Source organism: Labeo rohita, chromosome 6, assembly GCF_022985175.1.
Source record: "Labeo rohita strain BAU-BD-2019 chromosome 6, IGBB_LRoh.1.0, whole genome shotgun sequence".
NCBI lineage: Eukaryota > Metazoa > Chordata > Actinopteri > Cypriniformes > Cyprinidae > Labeo > Labeo rohita.
The window spans coordinates 2,009,398-2,025,869 of record NC_066874.1 but is presented as its reverse complement, the minus strand read 5'-3'; the positions used below and the strand labels follow the sequence as shown (position 1 = coordinate 2,025,869).

At 35.6% G+C, this 16,472-nt stretch overlaps 1 protein-coding gene across 1 annotated transcript; it reads left to right on the top strand.

Annotated features, from left to right (window-relative positions):
• Positions 1-3,977: 3,977 nt before the first annotated feature.
• On the top strand, positions 3,978-13,882 carry tgm5l (transglutaminase 5, like). The gene is made up of 15 exons (XM_051112322.1): positions 3,978-4,044; positions 4,454-4,633; positions 4,834-5,076; positions 6,037-6,155; positions 6,240-6,368; positions 6,455-6,632; positions 6,798-6,933; positions 7,891-7,994; positions 8,198-8,437; positions 8,523-8,555; positions 9,634-9,666; positions 9,769-9,975; positions 11,203-11,366; positions 11,657-11,787; positions 12,791-13,882. The coding sequence occupies exons 1-15, from the start codon at positions 4,038-4,040 to the stop codon at positions 12,939-12,941; spliced, it is 2,055 nt and encodes a 684-aa protein (XP_050968279.1). The 5' UTR covers positions 3,978-4,037; the 3' UTR covers positions 12,942-13,882.
• The last annotated feature ends 2,590 nt before the right edge of the window (positions 13,883-16,472 follow it).

Genomic DNA, 16,472 nt, shown 5'->3' with positions numbered 1-16,472 from the left:
TAGTAAGAGAGTAAGTCACAGAAGGTCATTACTGAAAGGGGTGGCTGTTTACAGAGTGCTGTATCAAAGCATATTAAATGCAAAGTTGACTGGAGGGAAGAAATTGGGTAGGAAAAGGTGTGCAAGCAACGGGGATGACCACAAGCTTGAGAATACTGTCAAGCAAAGCCCATTCAAACACTTGGGAGAGCTTCACAAGGAGTGGACTGAAGACGGAGTTACCGCATCAAGAGTCACCACGCTCAGATGTCTTCAGGAAAAGGGCTGCCAAGTCAGAAGCATTCTGCCTGGGCTAAGGAGAAAATTAACTGGACTGTTACTCAGTGGTCCAAAGACCTCTTTTTAGATAAAAGTAAATTTTGCATTTCATGTTGAAATCATGATGCCAGAGTCTGGAGGAAGACTGGAGAGGCACAGAATCCAAGCTGCTTGGAGTCCAGTGTGAAGTTTCAGAAGTCAGTGATTATTTTGGGTGCCGTGACGTCTGCTGGTGTTGGTCTAGTGTGTTTTATCAAGTCCAAAGTAAATGCAGCCATCTACCAGGAGATTTTGGAGCATTTTATGCTTCTATCTGCTGACAAGCTTTATGGAGATGCTGATTCCTTTTCCAGCAGGACTTTAGCACCTGTCCACAATGCCAAAACATTGCTGACCATAATATTACTGTGCTTGACTGGCCTGCCAACATGCCTGACCTGAGCCCTGTATGGAATCTATGGGATATTTTCAAGAGACAGATGAGAAACAGTCGATCCAACAATATACAGACAAGCTGAAGGCTCAATAGTGTCTCAGCAGTGCCACAGGCTGATCGCTTACATGCCACACTTTACTGATGCTGTAATTTATGCTAGGAGCAAGTCATTTGCCGTAATTTGTGCTGCAGACCAAGTAATGAGTGCATAAATGAACATACTTGAACCAATCATAAAATTGTCATTAGGAAAAAATACACGAAAATATATTTATATATGAAGAGTTCAGATGCAAGGCCCTCTAAATCCGGGGTGCTCAACCCTGTTCCTGGAGATCTACCTTCCTGCAGAGTTCAGCTCCAACCCTGATTAAACATAAGTAATTATACTTTTAAGGCCCCCTTAAAGAATTTACTTCAAGAATGCATGGAATCAAATTTAATTGTGAATTGTCTCGAATCGAAGAGTTCTGAATTTGCAAAAATCGTTGTTGAATCGAATCGAAAACTTATGAATCGTGAATAGAATTGATTTGCTGTCTTCCTGAAGATTCACAGCCCTATACTGTATGTATTTTTGACCCCACTTTGTGTTTTGATAAACAGATTAGCACCATTGTGAAAAGCAATTAAGATGTATTGCTAGATGATGCTTTCTAGAAGGAACTCGAAACCATTATTCATGCTCTCATAACATCAAGGTTAGACTACTGTAGTTTGCTCAATCTGGGGTTGTCTAAATCAGCTTTAGATTGCTTGCAGATGGTACGAAACGTGGCAGACAGATGACACATTACACCTGTGGTCGCCTCTCCTCACTGGTTACCGGTTAAGTTTGGTGTTGATTTTAACATTTTGCTCTTTGTTTTTAAAGCTTTGCCTGGACTGGCACCTCAGTACACTTGTGATCTTCTCACTCTGTATACTACTTTAAGATCCCTTCATTCATCTACTCCAGAGGTAGGCAAGTTCAGTCCTAGAGATCCACTGTCCTAGCTCCAACCCTAGCAAGCCAACTTCAAAATCGTCCTCCATCGCTGCAGAAGTACTGACCCAGTGTTTACAATTTGAACACGCAAAGAAGTTCAAACAGCGATGTCGGGCAATTTTGAGGTTGGAGAAGTGAACAGAGTACGCATGTGCATTGCAGAGCTAGACAAGATGAGCATTTATGGTTAAAAAGTGTGTTTAAGTTTGTTTTTTTTTGTTTTTTTTTGTTTGTTTTTTTAGAGCCCTGCATTTTAACCTTTAATCTGTTGAGCACCATTAAAATCCAGTATATGGGAAAAAATCCTGAAATGTTTTCCTCAAAGAACTTAATTTCATTGCAACTGAAGAAAGAAAGACATGAATATCTTGGATGAGATGGGGGTGAGTAAATTATAACTTTTTATTCTGGAAGTGGAGTAATCCTTTAAATCCTCTTTGATTCTTTGTGTTTTAACTTTTCTTGTGGATGTAGATTTTCATTTGTCCATTTGATTGAGTTTCATATAGTCTAGTACAGCACTTTGGTTTCAGTTTCTTCTGTTTTTAAATGTGCTTTATAAATCCATAAACTAAACTAAACTAAACTGGAGAATCAAATTCACACCTGATTTTTCACTTCAATACAGATATGGCCTTGTAAAATGTCTTTTTTTAAAGATAGATTTTTTTTTAAAGACATTTAGAATTAATTCTGCAAGCGACTTCAAAGACGATAACTTCTTCTTCAGTGTTTTTGGCAATGCCTGTTTATGATTTACAGTCAGGTCTTTGTTTCTTTATGACTTATGAACTCGGGACCATTGATACTGTAAATGGCACTAATATTTTTTCCTAATACGTACAGAGGTTGTTTGATGTCATACACAGTATTTCACAATCCTCCTACTAAAAGAGAGTGTCATAATCAGAATTCCTCAAAAAAAAATGGGCAGAGTTCATGAGTGATCTGGGAGTGAAACCTAGCACCACACACCCTCCATCACTTATCCGTTAGATATCTGTCATGGGTTTTTCATATATTCATTATTACTGCTGTGAGTGAGGGCGTGTAATCACAATGATCTCAGGCCCTTTCCATGACTGTAGATGCAAAGTCACGCTTTATAAATGCAGACTATTCACACTCCATACAATGCAAAGTAATAAAGCCCTCATGCAACAATGAAAATACCACCAATAAATTAAAATAAATGAATACATGACACTCCAAGACTCATTAGTTGTATTCTCTCAGGGCTGAATCATACAAAATCTGGGGGGAAAAAAGAAAGTGCATTGCATTAATGGCATTAACTTTGCTTTTTTTTTTTTTTTTTTTTTTTTAGAAGAACTGTTAAGATTGTATTTTCCATTTTTAAATTCAATACTGTAATGCAAAAAACAAATATGTGACCCTGAACCACAAAACCAGTCTGTGGTCCAGGATCACATATGATATTATTTAATTTGTAATTGTAACCCTTGTTTTACTGTCTTTATTTATTCTGCTTTAAATACAAATAACTTACAAATAATATTTTCCCGTGTCTGTGTGTTTTTATTTAAATTAGCATTTAATACTTGGATTAAGGATTAAAGTTTTATAAAAATATACATTTATGAATACCCTCAGCCAAAAACTTTGTTCTGAAGTCTAAACCACATTCTTACCTTAAAAATCTACATTCCATCATACAACATTAGATATTACTTTATTATTATATTATTTATTAAATTACAGTGGGTTTGGGCATCTGCCATGACACACCCTGTGAGAAATGCTGCAAGTGGAGTAATACAAAGAGTGAAATGTCTCAGCCAATCAGATTCAAGGACCAGAATGGACTGCTGAATGAATGAATAAATGAATGAATGAACATATATAGGCATTACTGATAAACATATTGCAGTATTGCAGGATTTCATTGTTTGTGTAAATAACATCCTGTAACTTTATGAAGGCAGTAGTTATGTATGATTGTGATGTCCCCGTAATTTTGATTAATTTTTTCCATTTGTAATTAGTTATGATGGTGCTATAACTCACTGATGGTCTCATCACACCCTAGTCTTCTCTATTACAGGGAACAGTAAAGCAGAAAGCATCATAAAAGCATGATGTTACTATAATTTTTTTTTTATCTTTATTCCACTGAAGACAGATGTCTGAGCCTACACATTCTGTATCCACCTGCTGAAACACAGCGCTCACGTATGTGCGATTGCGTAATTGTTTGAGGTGTTGGTTCTTTTGATTGTACATTTGATGACTTCACATGAATGTGGTCTGGCAACGTTAGTTAAAAGGGAGGGGCAGATGGATGCCGTATAAAAAGCAAAAACGAAGAATTTGAGTCAAACAGCAAACCACAACATGGACGGTGAGCTTCTACATTTTTGCTGTTTAATTTTTTTTACTTTCAAGACTTTGAAAGCTAAACAATACGTGGTATTTGAGTTATTTTTATTAGCTTATTGCATTTATTTTTTTCTTAAAACAATGTTTTTTTACTCTGCTATTATAAATTACTGTTATTAACTCTAAACAAAAACTGTTTTTTGCTTTAAAAACAGCTTTTAAAAATAATTTTTAACACTCTTAATTTTAAAAAATGATTGAAAATTAATTAAATTATATTTAAAAAGTATTTAAAGATTTTTTTCCTTTAGAAATATTTTTTAAAAATATTTCTATTCTTGCCTTTTGTGATTTGCCATTTTAAATTAGCTATATTTTTACAGGAGACCATTGCAGCTGCCTCAAACATAATTTGACCATTTTTTACACAGGGTTCAAGCTTCAAAGCATCAACCTGCAACAGGTGCAAAATCAGATTCGCCACAAGACCGATGGTCTAAGTTCCAGCACTCTGGTTCTGCGGAGAGGACAGGCTTTTACAGTACTACTCAGCTATGAAGGGCGGCCATTTGATCCAATGACGGAAAAACTTATCTTCCGAATTATTCTAGGTATCTTTGTGTGTGTGTGGGTTCAGGCTTGTCTAGATTATGGGGACCAAATGTCCTCACAAGGAGAGTAAAACCTGACATTTTTGGCCTTGTGGGGACCGGCCAGCAGTCCCCATGAATAATAAATGAAGTTTATCTGAAACAATAAGTCTTGAAAGCATATAGATATTCCCAAACCCACTCTTCTCTCCTCACTGCAGGTCCGCTGTCTGTGGAGGTCCCAGTCTCCATGTCCGGACAGCCCTCTCCGACTCAATGGAGCGCCATTCTGGAGAGGGGCGTCTCGGACCCTACTGGCCCACGTGCTCTATCTGTATCACTGTCCAGCCCTGCATCTGCTTCTGTTGGCGTCTACACGCTCCAGCTGAGAGTCGAGAACCGCTGGACATTGAGAACATATCTGTTCGGCCAGTTCACGCTCCTCTGCAACCCCTGGTCCCAAGGTTAGTGTTGTGTGTCCATGCAAAACTGGCTTTATAGTAGGCCATTAGTTTTTAGCGGTTCCTCTAGAGCAGGGGTGCCCAGACTCGGTCCTGGAGGGCCAGTGTCCTGCAGAGTTTAGCTTCAACTTGCCTCAACACACCTGCCAGGAAGTTTCTAGTATGCCTAGTAAGAGCTTGTTTAGCTCAAATTAGCTAGGTTCAGGTGTGTCTAATTGGGGTTGGAGCTAAACTCTGCAGGACACCGGCCCTCCAGGACCAAGTTTGGGCATCCCTGCTCTAGAGCATCACTTACTAGTCCAAATTACTCTATATATCAAGTGTGTAAGTCTGAAAGCTTAGAAAACTAAATGAAGCAGACATCTCTTCCCAACAAGACATGTGATTTGAGAAAAATTCATGTTTGTAGGACTCAAATAAGCAAAATGCATAATCTTATGTTAAGATTTACATTGGAAGACTTGTATATTTGAATATAAAAGAATTATTGTTTCTGATCCAAAGTTCTCATTTCAAGCTAAAATATACACATTGGCAGCTACTGAATTATATGTCATAGTATAAAAGTTTGGGATCAGAAATGTTTTAATGTATCATCTGCTCACCAAGCGTCCATTTATTTGATCAGATATACAGTAAAATTTGTAAAATTGTGAAATATTATTACAATTTCAAATAACTGATTTCTATGTGAATATACTGTAAAATGTAATTTATTCATGTGATCAAAACTGAATTTTCAGCATCATCAGTCTTCAGTCTTCAGTGTCACATGATTCTTTAGAAATAATTCTAATATGCTGACATACTAGTACCTTTTAAATGGTAGTGTAATTATACCATTATATATATTATGTTTTCAATTGCATTGCTTTTTATACTCTGTTAAAATCACGTTCTACTGTCATTTATTGTCATTACACAAAGATCACCAATTAAACAAACGGTTGGGTTTTTCTGCAGCTGATTCTGTATTCCTGCCGTCGGAGGATCTGAGGAATGAATATGTGAGGAATGATTTTGGCCTGCTGTTCAAAGGAAGCCCTGGTAACATCGCCGCCAGACCCTGGTCGTTCGATCAGGTGAGATGTTTGACCATTGACTGACAGCACTGCACTGAAAAATGGCTTCACATTAACTCCCATCATGCATAAATGTGTTTTCAGTATGAAAAAGGAATACTGGACATCTGTATGAAACTGCTGCAGTTGAGTCCTCAATATCAAGCGGACATGGGTAGAGATCTGCAGAACCGAAGCAATCCGGTGTACATTGGCCGTGTGATCTCAGCGATGGTGAGCATCTGCTCTCATTCTCTCTTTGCTGCTTCCTCTCTTTTTCCCTACATGTATTAATACAATCTCTCTGTCTTTCTAAACAGGTGAACTCTAATGATGATAGAGGGGTGTTAGCTGGAAACTGGTCAGGTGAATACAGCGATGGCGTCAACCCTTCAAAGTGGTCCGGCAGTGCAGATATTCTCAGGATGTGGGCAGAAACGCAATTCAAGCCTGTGAAATACGGACAGTGCTGGGTGTTTGCTGCTGTCATGTGTACAGGTAGAACAAATACTGTACATACATTACATTCAGAGGTTTCTTTTTGTGTTTCATGGATTGAACAAAAATAATCTGCAGTTGAAAGAGCATGGGGGTGTGTGACAATGTGGTAATTTAATTGGTGCAGTTGATGATGAATATCAAATCTGTTTATTTGTGTGGTAGTAATGAGAGCCCTTGGCATTCCCACTCGAGTCATCACCAACTTCAACTCCGCTCATGACACGAACAATAATATGGTGATTGAGGAATATTACAGTGAGATGGGGGAAAAACTGTCCTTCGGCAAGGATAGCATCTGGTGAGTTACGCTAAAAAGCATTTAATACAGTAAAAACAGTAATACGGTGAAATATGTGACCCTGGACCACAAAACCAGTCATAAGGGTTAATTTTTCGAAATTGAGATTTATACATCATCTAAAAGCTGAATAAATAAGCTTTCCATGAATGTATGGTTTGTTAGGAGTTACAACTATTTGAAAACCTGGAATCTGAGGATGCAAAAAAAAAATCGAAATACTGAGAAAATCACTTTTTAAGTTCTTAGCAATGCATATGCTGACCAAAAATTAGGTTTTGATATATTTACAGTAGGACATTTACAAAATATCTTCATGGAACATGATCTTTACTTAATATTCTAAGGATTTTTGGCATAAATGAAAAATCGATCATTTTGACCCATACAATGGTATTTTTGGCTATTGCTACAAATATACCAATGTGACTTAAGACTGGTTTTGTGGTTCAGGGTCACATATTATTACAATTTAAAAGAACTGTTTTCTATGTGAATGTATTTTAAAATGTAATTTATTGCTGTGATCAAACCTGAATTTTCAGCATCATTGCTGCTCAAGAAACATTTCTGATTATTAATGTTGAAAACACTTGTGATGCTAAATATTTTTGTGGAAATTATGATACATTTTATTTTTTAAGCATTCGTTGATAAACAGAAAGTAAAAAAACAGCATTTATTTGAAATAGAAATCTTTTGTAACATTATAAATGTCTTTACTGCCACTTTTGATCAGTTTAATGCAGAATAAAACTATTATTTAAAAAAGCAAAGTTTCTTTAGTATCTTTAGTACTTTAATGTTTTTCCACATGCTTTGGTAAACACATGTGCACCATCATTAGGCTACAGTATAACAAAAATAATCATGATCTGATTGTATTAAAAAGAAACAATTCATTGTTTCAGCCTTTTAAATGTCAGAACGTGAGTTAAATGTGTTTGGCCTTTTCAGGAACTTCCATGTGTGGGTGGAGAGTTGGATGAAGAGGCCTGATCTGGGTCAAGGTTATGACGGATGGCAGGTTCTTGACCCCACACCACAAGAGAGGAGCGGAGGTCTGTCTTTACATTGATTTTCACAAGGATAACGCATGTAGAAAACTTGGAAAGATCGGTTTCATATAGGCTAGTTTATGTTGAATTGTACTGGTGCGCCAGTTTATCTGTGAGCTTTGTTACAAAACCTAGTGAGCTGCCTACACAGCATTTTTTGAGGGATTTAATGATATTCAAGCTAAAACCTCCATATTCTATCACAGGAACATTCCGCTGTGGTCCTGCTGCTGTTAAAGCTGTTTATCAGCAGAAGGTGGATGTGCAATACGACGTGCCGTTCGTTTACGCAGAAGTGAATGCGGATGTCCATATAATGATCGTCAAAGATGGGAAGGTATTATCAACCAGTGTTGATAAAAAAAGAGTTGGAGCCCTGATCTGCACCAAATACCCAGGAGCCATGCGTATGCAGGATGTCACGTCTGAATACAAAAATGAGAGGGGTAAGAGAAAGATTGAGAGACAGAAAAATACTTACCATTAAATTACTGGTAGTTTCATACAACAGTCACATTCTTTCACTTTTAGGTGAAAGCATGATGCGTGCAATGAGCAGTACTGGTAAGTCATTCTAGCTTTTCATTTTTGTAAGCTGACATGTGTAAATCATCTGACTAGTAAGAATCTGAAAAAAGATGCTAAAAAGGTTTCCTGAACAATTTGAGGAATCATTTTCACATAACAACAGGTGACAAACTGTTAATGTCAACTAAAATAATTGCATTACATTTTTCATATTTTTAGTTAACTCTTTGTCTGTGTACATTTTTGATAATACTTTTATATAAATAACTTTTAATGTGTGTATATATACACTACCGTTCAAAAGTTTGGGGTCAGTAAGACTTGTAATAGTCTTTAAAGAAGTCTCTTATGCTCATCAAGGCTGCATTTATTTGATTAAAAATATAAAAAAAAACAGTAATATTGCAAAATGTTTTTACAATATAAAATAATGTTTTTTATTTTAACATACTTTAAAATAGAATTTATTGCTGTGATGAAAAGCTGAATTTTTATCAGCTGTTACTCCAGTCTTAAGTGTCACATGATCCTTCAGAAATCATTCTAATATGCGGATTTATTATTAGAATGATCAATGTTGGATAATATCAACAGTTGTGCTGCCAAATATTTTTTGGAACCTGTGGTTTTTTTTTTTTTTTTTTTTTTTTTGTTGTTTTTTTTCAGGATTCTTTCATGAATAACAAGTTTAAAAAGTACAGTGTTTATTCAAAATATAAATATTTTATAACAATGTAAATTATTTATTATTAACTTTTAATAAACTTTTAATTATTAACTTAATACATCCTTGGTGAATAAAAGTATTAATTTCTTAAAAAAAAAAAAAGAAAAAAGAAACAATAAACAATAAAAATGTACTGACCCCAAACTTTTGAACGGTAGTGTATATATATACATATATATATATATATATATATATATATATATATATATGGAAAAGAGTGACAAAATAAAGCAGAGAGGAATATAAAACCTTTGCACTTATGTGTACAATTTTGATAATATAAAAAAATATATGTATCAATACTTAATGTAAATATATATATATATTTTTTTTATATTTGAATATTGTTGGTTTTTATATCTGCATTTTAAAAAATCTCTCTTTCAGCTCGCAGTGGTGAAGGTGCTACAGGAAGAATGGGTAAGCTCTAGAATTTGCTTTTCCTTTTCTTTCTTTGTTTGTTTGAGTAATATGACTGAATGCAGTGATCAAACATTTCATTTAGCATGTCCTTTCATGCAGCACCTAAGGGCGTTGCAGTTTCTCTCCAGCTTCTAAAAGCGCCTGTAGTCGGAGAAAACATTTCTTTCAACGTCATAATCACTAACACAGTCGCTGTTCCGAAACTGCTAAGAAAACACGTCAACGCTCAGAACAAGGAGTACAACCGCAATCCCACTAGGACCTTGTGGGAGGCTCATGATGACTTGAAAATCGGCCCGAATGAAAGTAAGAGTTCTGCAAATTATAGCGAATGGCAAAAATGACTTAAAATGAGCTTAAAAAATAAAATTTCGTTTTTTTTACAGCCAAACTTATTTTTCTTTTAAAACACAAAGCCTTACAGGGTAATAAAACATAACTGGATGGATAGGTTCAAATGGATGGAGTTAAATAGCCCATAAAATGTTAAAGGGAAAAAGAAAATTACCCCATGATTTACTTATCCTCAAGGCATCATAGGTATATATGACTTTCTTCTTTCAGATGAATGCAGTCAGAGTTATTTTAGAAAATGTCTTGACTCTTCCGAGCTTTATAATGGGTGTTGAGATTTTGAAGTTCATTTAAGTGCGCCCATCGATCATGAAAAGAACTCCGGAACAGCTCCGGGGGGTTAATAAAGGCCTTCTAAGCAAATTGATGCATTTGTGTAAGAAAAATATCCATATTTAGAACTTCATAAACCGTAATCCTTAGATTCACAAGAGAGTGGCGTTTCAACGGATGACGTAGAAGTTTTGTTTACAGTCTCCTCTTGGCTTATATCGAAATCCCCTAGCATTTTTCTCTATAAATCCTTGTTTTGTACTTATAATTTGTGACCTGTGTTTTGTTTTGCACTCTCATCTGCGCTTCTGCATTCGTCATTTCTCATCGGCGCTTACGCTACACCTATGTCATCAGTCAACGGAATCTGGCAATTATGGTTTACAAAGTTTTAAATATGGATATTTTTCTTACACAAATGCATTGCTTTGCTTCAGAAAGCCTTTCTTATCTCCATGGAGCCATGTGAAGTACTTTTATGATGGATGGATAAGCTTGGAAAAGGCAGGACATTTTTTAACATAACTCCTTTTGCACTCATCTAAAAAACAAGGTCATATACACCTTGGATGGCTTGAGAGTTTGTAAATCATGGGGTAATTTTAATTTTTGGGTGAACTATCCTTTTAACTGATGCATCTGTACACTGAAAAAATATTTGCTTTTAGCAGATAAACTAACTAAATTGTGATACATTTTTCAAATAAATAAATAAATAAAAAGACTTATTGTCTGAACACAGCCAGTATGCATAACACATTTTGTCTACGCCTAACACTTGGTAAAAAGTGTAAAAAGCTGTATATTATTGGATCACACGATTTTCAATGCCACTAAAATGTGGCAAACTGATTCATTAGGAATTGCTCTGTCAGCTCCATGATTCCTGTTGTATTACTCCACCAGCTGTGACAATAAAACATGAAATCCCTTTCAACAACTACATGATGGAGGAGGCTGAGGAGGATTATCTGGTTAATCTGACTGTGGTTATTGAGGATGTGAAATCTCAGGAGAGAGTGCTGGCAACAGAAGAGTTCAACATCCGCAGCCCTACCCTCAATGTACAGGTATATGGTGAACCCAATCCATGTTGTCATTTAATGAGATTGCTTAAAAAAGTCAGCCACAAATGCATTCATGCCAATAAGTTCCTAAAGGACAAAAAGAGTCGCATCCTTCAATGGATTGTGAATGCAGTTAGTAAGATGAAACCAAATAAGTGACCAAATTAAACCATTTTCAGATTGGTCTTAAGATCTACTTAATAAAAGACATGCGTCAATTCAAAATCATAGACCTTGTGTGTGATTCTGGTAACACTTTATAATGCATTATAAATTATTCTGTTTTCTTCCAGATTCAGAATGAGAATGTGAGCGTCAACACACAGCAAGTGGCCACAGTGAACTTCACCAACCCGTTCAGTGTTCCAGTGAGCGGCGAACTGACTGTAGCCTGTTCAGGACTTCAGGAGAGGTTTCAAACAAGGTACATGAAGTGTTTCATTTCAGTTTTTCCCAAGCGATCACCAAATAAATTCACAACATAATCATACAGGTAAAATGACTGTTTTGAAGCAGGTTTCCCACACACACCCCATTGGTCATCGGTCAAACAGATAGCTTCGCCCATAACTCACACCACTGGTTGATAGAGTTAGCTTGGCTGGCTGGGATGCTCAAACAAACAGAAAAATGTTTAGAAAGTGTCAGTGTTATACTTTTCATAAGAATCAACCTATGAATATCTCTGCATAATTAGCTTGTATGAGCATTTTAATATCACACAATATTATATTTCAGGCAGCACCCTCATTTCATTCATTGCTATCCACACCCATTTCCCACTGTTATGTTGACACCTGACAACTCCTTTCCAAATTTATCAGTGCAAGTACACATAGTGACTCCTTTTGTTATTACAATAAAGACACATTATCCTTTTTAATATCACTGTCATTAAAAAGTAATTTAATAAAACAACAGAAAGATCCGTACTGTTTAAAATAGATCCCATGTTCACTTATTTTGATTTTACAGTAGTTCCTGTATTTTATCAGAAACTATGGTTATCGTGATGAAATCAATTGACATACCTGAGGAGTGAGTCTGTGTGAACGAGTCTCTGATGGGCGTCAGAGAGATTGTACAGGTTCATGTGTACATTGGGAGTGGTTGTTTCTGAGATTTGACATCATCCGATTTATGCAGCTTTTAGTTACACAGCATAGTCAGCATTTCTGAAGCACTAAGATCACAGTTTTTTTTTTTTTTTTTTTTTTTTGTTGTTTTTTTCCAGTTTCTGTGCGTACGTGTATTGCAAAATCTGTAGTGTTAGTTTATTTGTGTTTAAATTGCAGATTTGCCTCTTTATATACAGTACCATTGAACCTCTGTGTAAACCACTAACCCTAAACACGAGCAGCAATAATAGTGATGTTTGTAATAGTAATACTAATTAAATGTTAAATGTCCTGTTCCTTGTATTTCAGGCTTACAGTCCAGCCTCGAGAAACCATGAAGATCCCTGTCAGTTTCACTCCCAGGTTGGCAGGTGCCAAGATGATTTATGCTAGTTTAGTGTTGAGGAATCCACCCATTATCCTCCATGGATTTAAGACCATTAATGTTCAAGCATCTTAGAGTGAAGCACCTTTAAAAATGATTGTGAACCCTCAATATGAAGTACTATTTAATGTTCTTCTAATACTGTCAGCTTTTTCTAAAACGCTTATAATGTGTCCAACACTTTTCAACAAGTCAGTATTAGAAATGTTTTTCCTGCTGTACGTTTATACTCATTGATGCTGAAGTCTGCCCTCTGCTGGAAAATGTATGTGAACAGATGGCAAACAAGTATAATGCATTGACATTCTAAGAAGAATACTTTTTTTGAGGCTTAATAATCTTGAATATACAGTGATTTTTACAGTGAAAATACAGTGATATTTACAGTGATTAAAAAAAGAAAGCAGTGAAAGGTTTTTCAGAGACTAGTTTATTTTAAAAAAAAAAAGACCATAAATTACATCAGTGCTTCTGTAACTTTGGGCATTTTTTTTGTTCCAGGGATTAGTAATATTTTTTTACTGTTATGTATTTATTTATTTAGTTTGACATTGAAACAACATTGAAATTAAAACTGTCCTGGAAACTTTTTACAGTGTCTAATTGTCTTTGTGTTAAAATATGTATCAGGAAAAAAAAATAAAAACATTCATCTTATTTTAAATTTTAAATACTCTTATATTCTTAATCTACATGAGAAACCGTAACAGTGATGGTAATACCACAAATTAAAGCTAATGTACTGCACAATAATAATAATCATTGTTTTCCATTACAAGTATCTAAACATTAATAAATCAATGTGCATTTACAAAAATGGCATAAGATATTGTTTTACTTTCAAAAACTCAAATTTGAGTTATTGCTTAAGATGAGAGAAAATATTTGCCAAACAGACGAGAAAAATAATTTATTTTCCTATTTCACAATTGTTTACAGTTTTTCCCCCTATTAACAGCGAAAACTAACTAAATTGTGATGCATCTTTCAAATAAATAAATAAATAAATAAAAAGACTTATTGTCTAATGTCATTTTGCTTCTCAAGTAAGTAAATCATTTTTGCAGTGTAAAATGTTGCATGACTGACTGTTTTTGTGTTTCTCTGGGGTTTGGTGTTATTGTGTTCTCCTCTGACAGCAGATGCAGCGTTTATTGATCTGTCTAATGGAGGAGTAACTAGAAACAGTTCAGTGCTGCACCTTTATTGTGTTCCAGTCTCTGCAAGCCTGACAAACCCTCTAGAAAGCATCAGTCTCACAATGATAACAAAAGCAACAATAAACTTACAGTTTATGATGTCAATAATGATCTGGTAAAACAAGTGTGATGAACATGTAAACTGAGCCTGTAAACTGAACAAAAACTATAAAAATACAAAGTGTGATGATTTTTGAGCTGTGTGGCTGTTTGTACCAGGAGAGAAGAATATGTGCACAGAGAGACGTAGACAGGCAAATTTGAACCATTTCAGTAAAATATTTTAAATAACAGATAATTATTGTTATTGCAACCTTGATATCTGTTATACAGATGTATGTGCATTATTCATCTTGTCTCTTCTTACAGTAAGTCTCACACATGCATATACGAACCCACACTTTGCATGCTTCCTCCAAAACAGTATGTGTATGCATGTGCATGACATGAGGCAGCACTAAATGACACATCTTCAGTATTCGCAACCGACAATTTCATCATCATCTTCACACCCTCCAAACTCACGTGGCTGTGCGTGTGATGCATTGCCAATGCTGGTGAGATTTCATTATGACAGATACTCCATGTAAACTTATATATAAATATATGAGAACACTTGCACAAACATTGCATATGTTGTCTTCTTGTAATGGTGCTGTCATGTTTCTGTGCTATATTTACTGCAACTGACACTGCAATCAACCAAAAAATAAAAAATAAATAAAAATAAAAGATCAAAACATCAGAACAGAACAAACCTGAAATTCTGGAGAATACAATATTTCAGCTGTGGCCTTATGGAAGGCATTCATGCTTTAACACATTTAGAATACCTACACAGACTTACCATTTACATATTCGGCAAATGGTTTTATTCTTACAGTGTATTTGTGTCTTGCCTGGGAATTGAACTCATGACCTTGGATATGGTGCCACTTTGCATACAAAAACAGACCTTAATAAGAAGATACCTTCTTTTAGTCAAATTTTTAGCCAGCACTAGTATCCTTTACAGGAAAAGCAATTACAGAATGCATTGTATTACATATGAAACAAGAAAAATGTTAGACCTAATCACTGAATAGTGAAAAGTGTTGACGAAAGTTTAAGTTGTCTGCTATGTATTTTAATGTTTATTAAAGCATTGCGTTGCTAGCTTTGCAAAATGCTAAGGTCAAGCTCTGTTTAAATGAATAGGGAATTGAATAACATCTATACACTTCTATAAGTGTACCTGAAATTTTATCTTTACTTTTGTGATATTTTTTTTTTTTTTTTGTCTGAGCGATACTTCTGTAATCATTTTGTGACTTACTTGGGTGATGTGACTCGTCTACAGTAAATTTTCCACTGGGAGAGCCATGCCGTCTTTTACCATTTCAAAATTATTTTATGTTTATTTAATAAGTTTGACTCTTTATGTCATAATTTTGACTTTTGTGAAATTTTTGTCATAATTTCGATCTCATAGTTATGACTCAATATCTGTCAGGATCCTGCCCTCACAGTCATGTCTGTTCTGTCTTTGTTTAATGTGTATTTGTTTGTCCTGTGTCTGAGCACATGGCTTTGTCTTTGTTTTTGTTGGCCATGTGCTCCTCTTGCCCTGCCTCCTTGTTTCCAGTTACCCCATCCCCTTGATTAGTCCTAGTCTAGTCCTCGTTTACGTGATTGTGTCCACCTGATCCTCATGTTCCTGCTCCTTTATAGTGTGCTCCTTTCCCTCTTATCTTTGCTGGTTTGCTGTGTTTATTCCTTGTGTGTAAAAAGAATTTCTTGTTAGTTAACGAGTTGTATTAGTAGTGTTCTACTAGAATAGTAAACCATTCTCTCCCTGTCAGTCTAGCTTTGTATTTAGTTCTTTTGTAGTTTGTTAGGTTTTCTTTGCTGTTGCTATTTTGCTCTAGTTCAGCTCCTGTCTTTATTTTATTTATTTATTTTTTTTTTTTTTGGTCTGGTTTTCTCAAGCTTCTAGTTTGGTTGCTTTCTTTTTTTTGGATTTAATCTTTCCCCAGTTTTTATTTTAGTTGTAGAGTTTTAGTGTTGGCCATTTTAGTTCATTCTTTTGCTTCGTTGCAATTTGCAGTTTGACTCTATTTTTCTATTCTTATCCCCCCCCTCCTCCTAGTCATAGTGCGTAGTCATTCTTATTTTGCTGCTTGTTGTTCTCTCTTGTGGTCTTGTTTTGTATGTCGTGTTATGTCCTATGTTTGTTCCTGTTCGGTGTCCTGATTCTCACCTGGCCGCTGTTCTCAAGGCCTGGCTCTGACTGGACTGGTTCCACTACAGCTCAAAGTATCAAGCCCAGGTTTCTCAAGCTGCTGCCTGATCTCCAGTGTTCTCATTGACTGGTATTGCTCTATCCCTTTGTTCTCCAGCCAAGCATGGTCCAGGTCTGATCTTGGCA

Excerpts from the sequence above, each read along its gene's own strand:
- tgm5l (XM_051112322.1), top strand. Across the intron at positions 8,556-9,633 it reads GCGTGCAATGAGCAGTACTG|CTCGCAGTGGTGAAGGTGCT; the intron begins GTAAGTCATTCT and ends TCTCTCTTTCAG. Across the intron at positions 11,367-11,656 it reads GCCCTACCCTCAATGTACAG|ATTCAGAATGAGAATGTGAG; the intron begins GTATATGGTGAA and ends GTTTTCTTCCAG.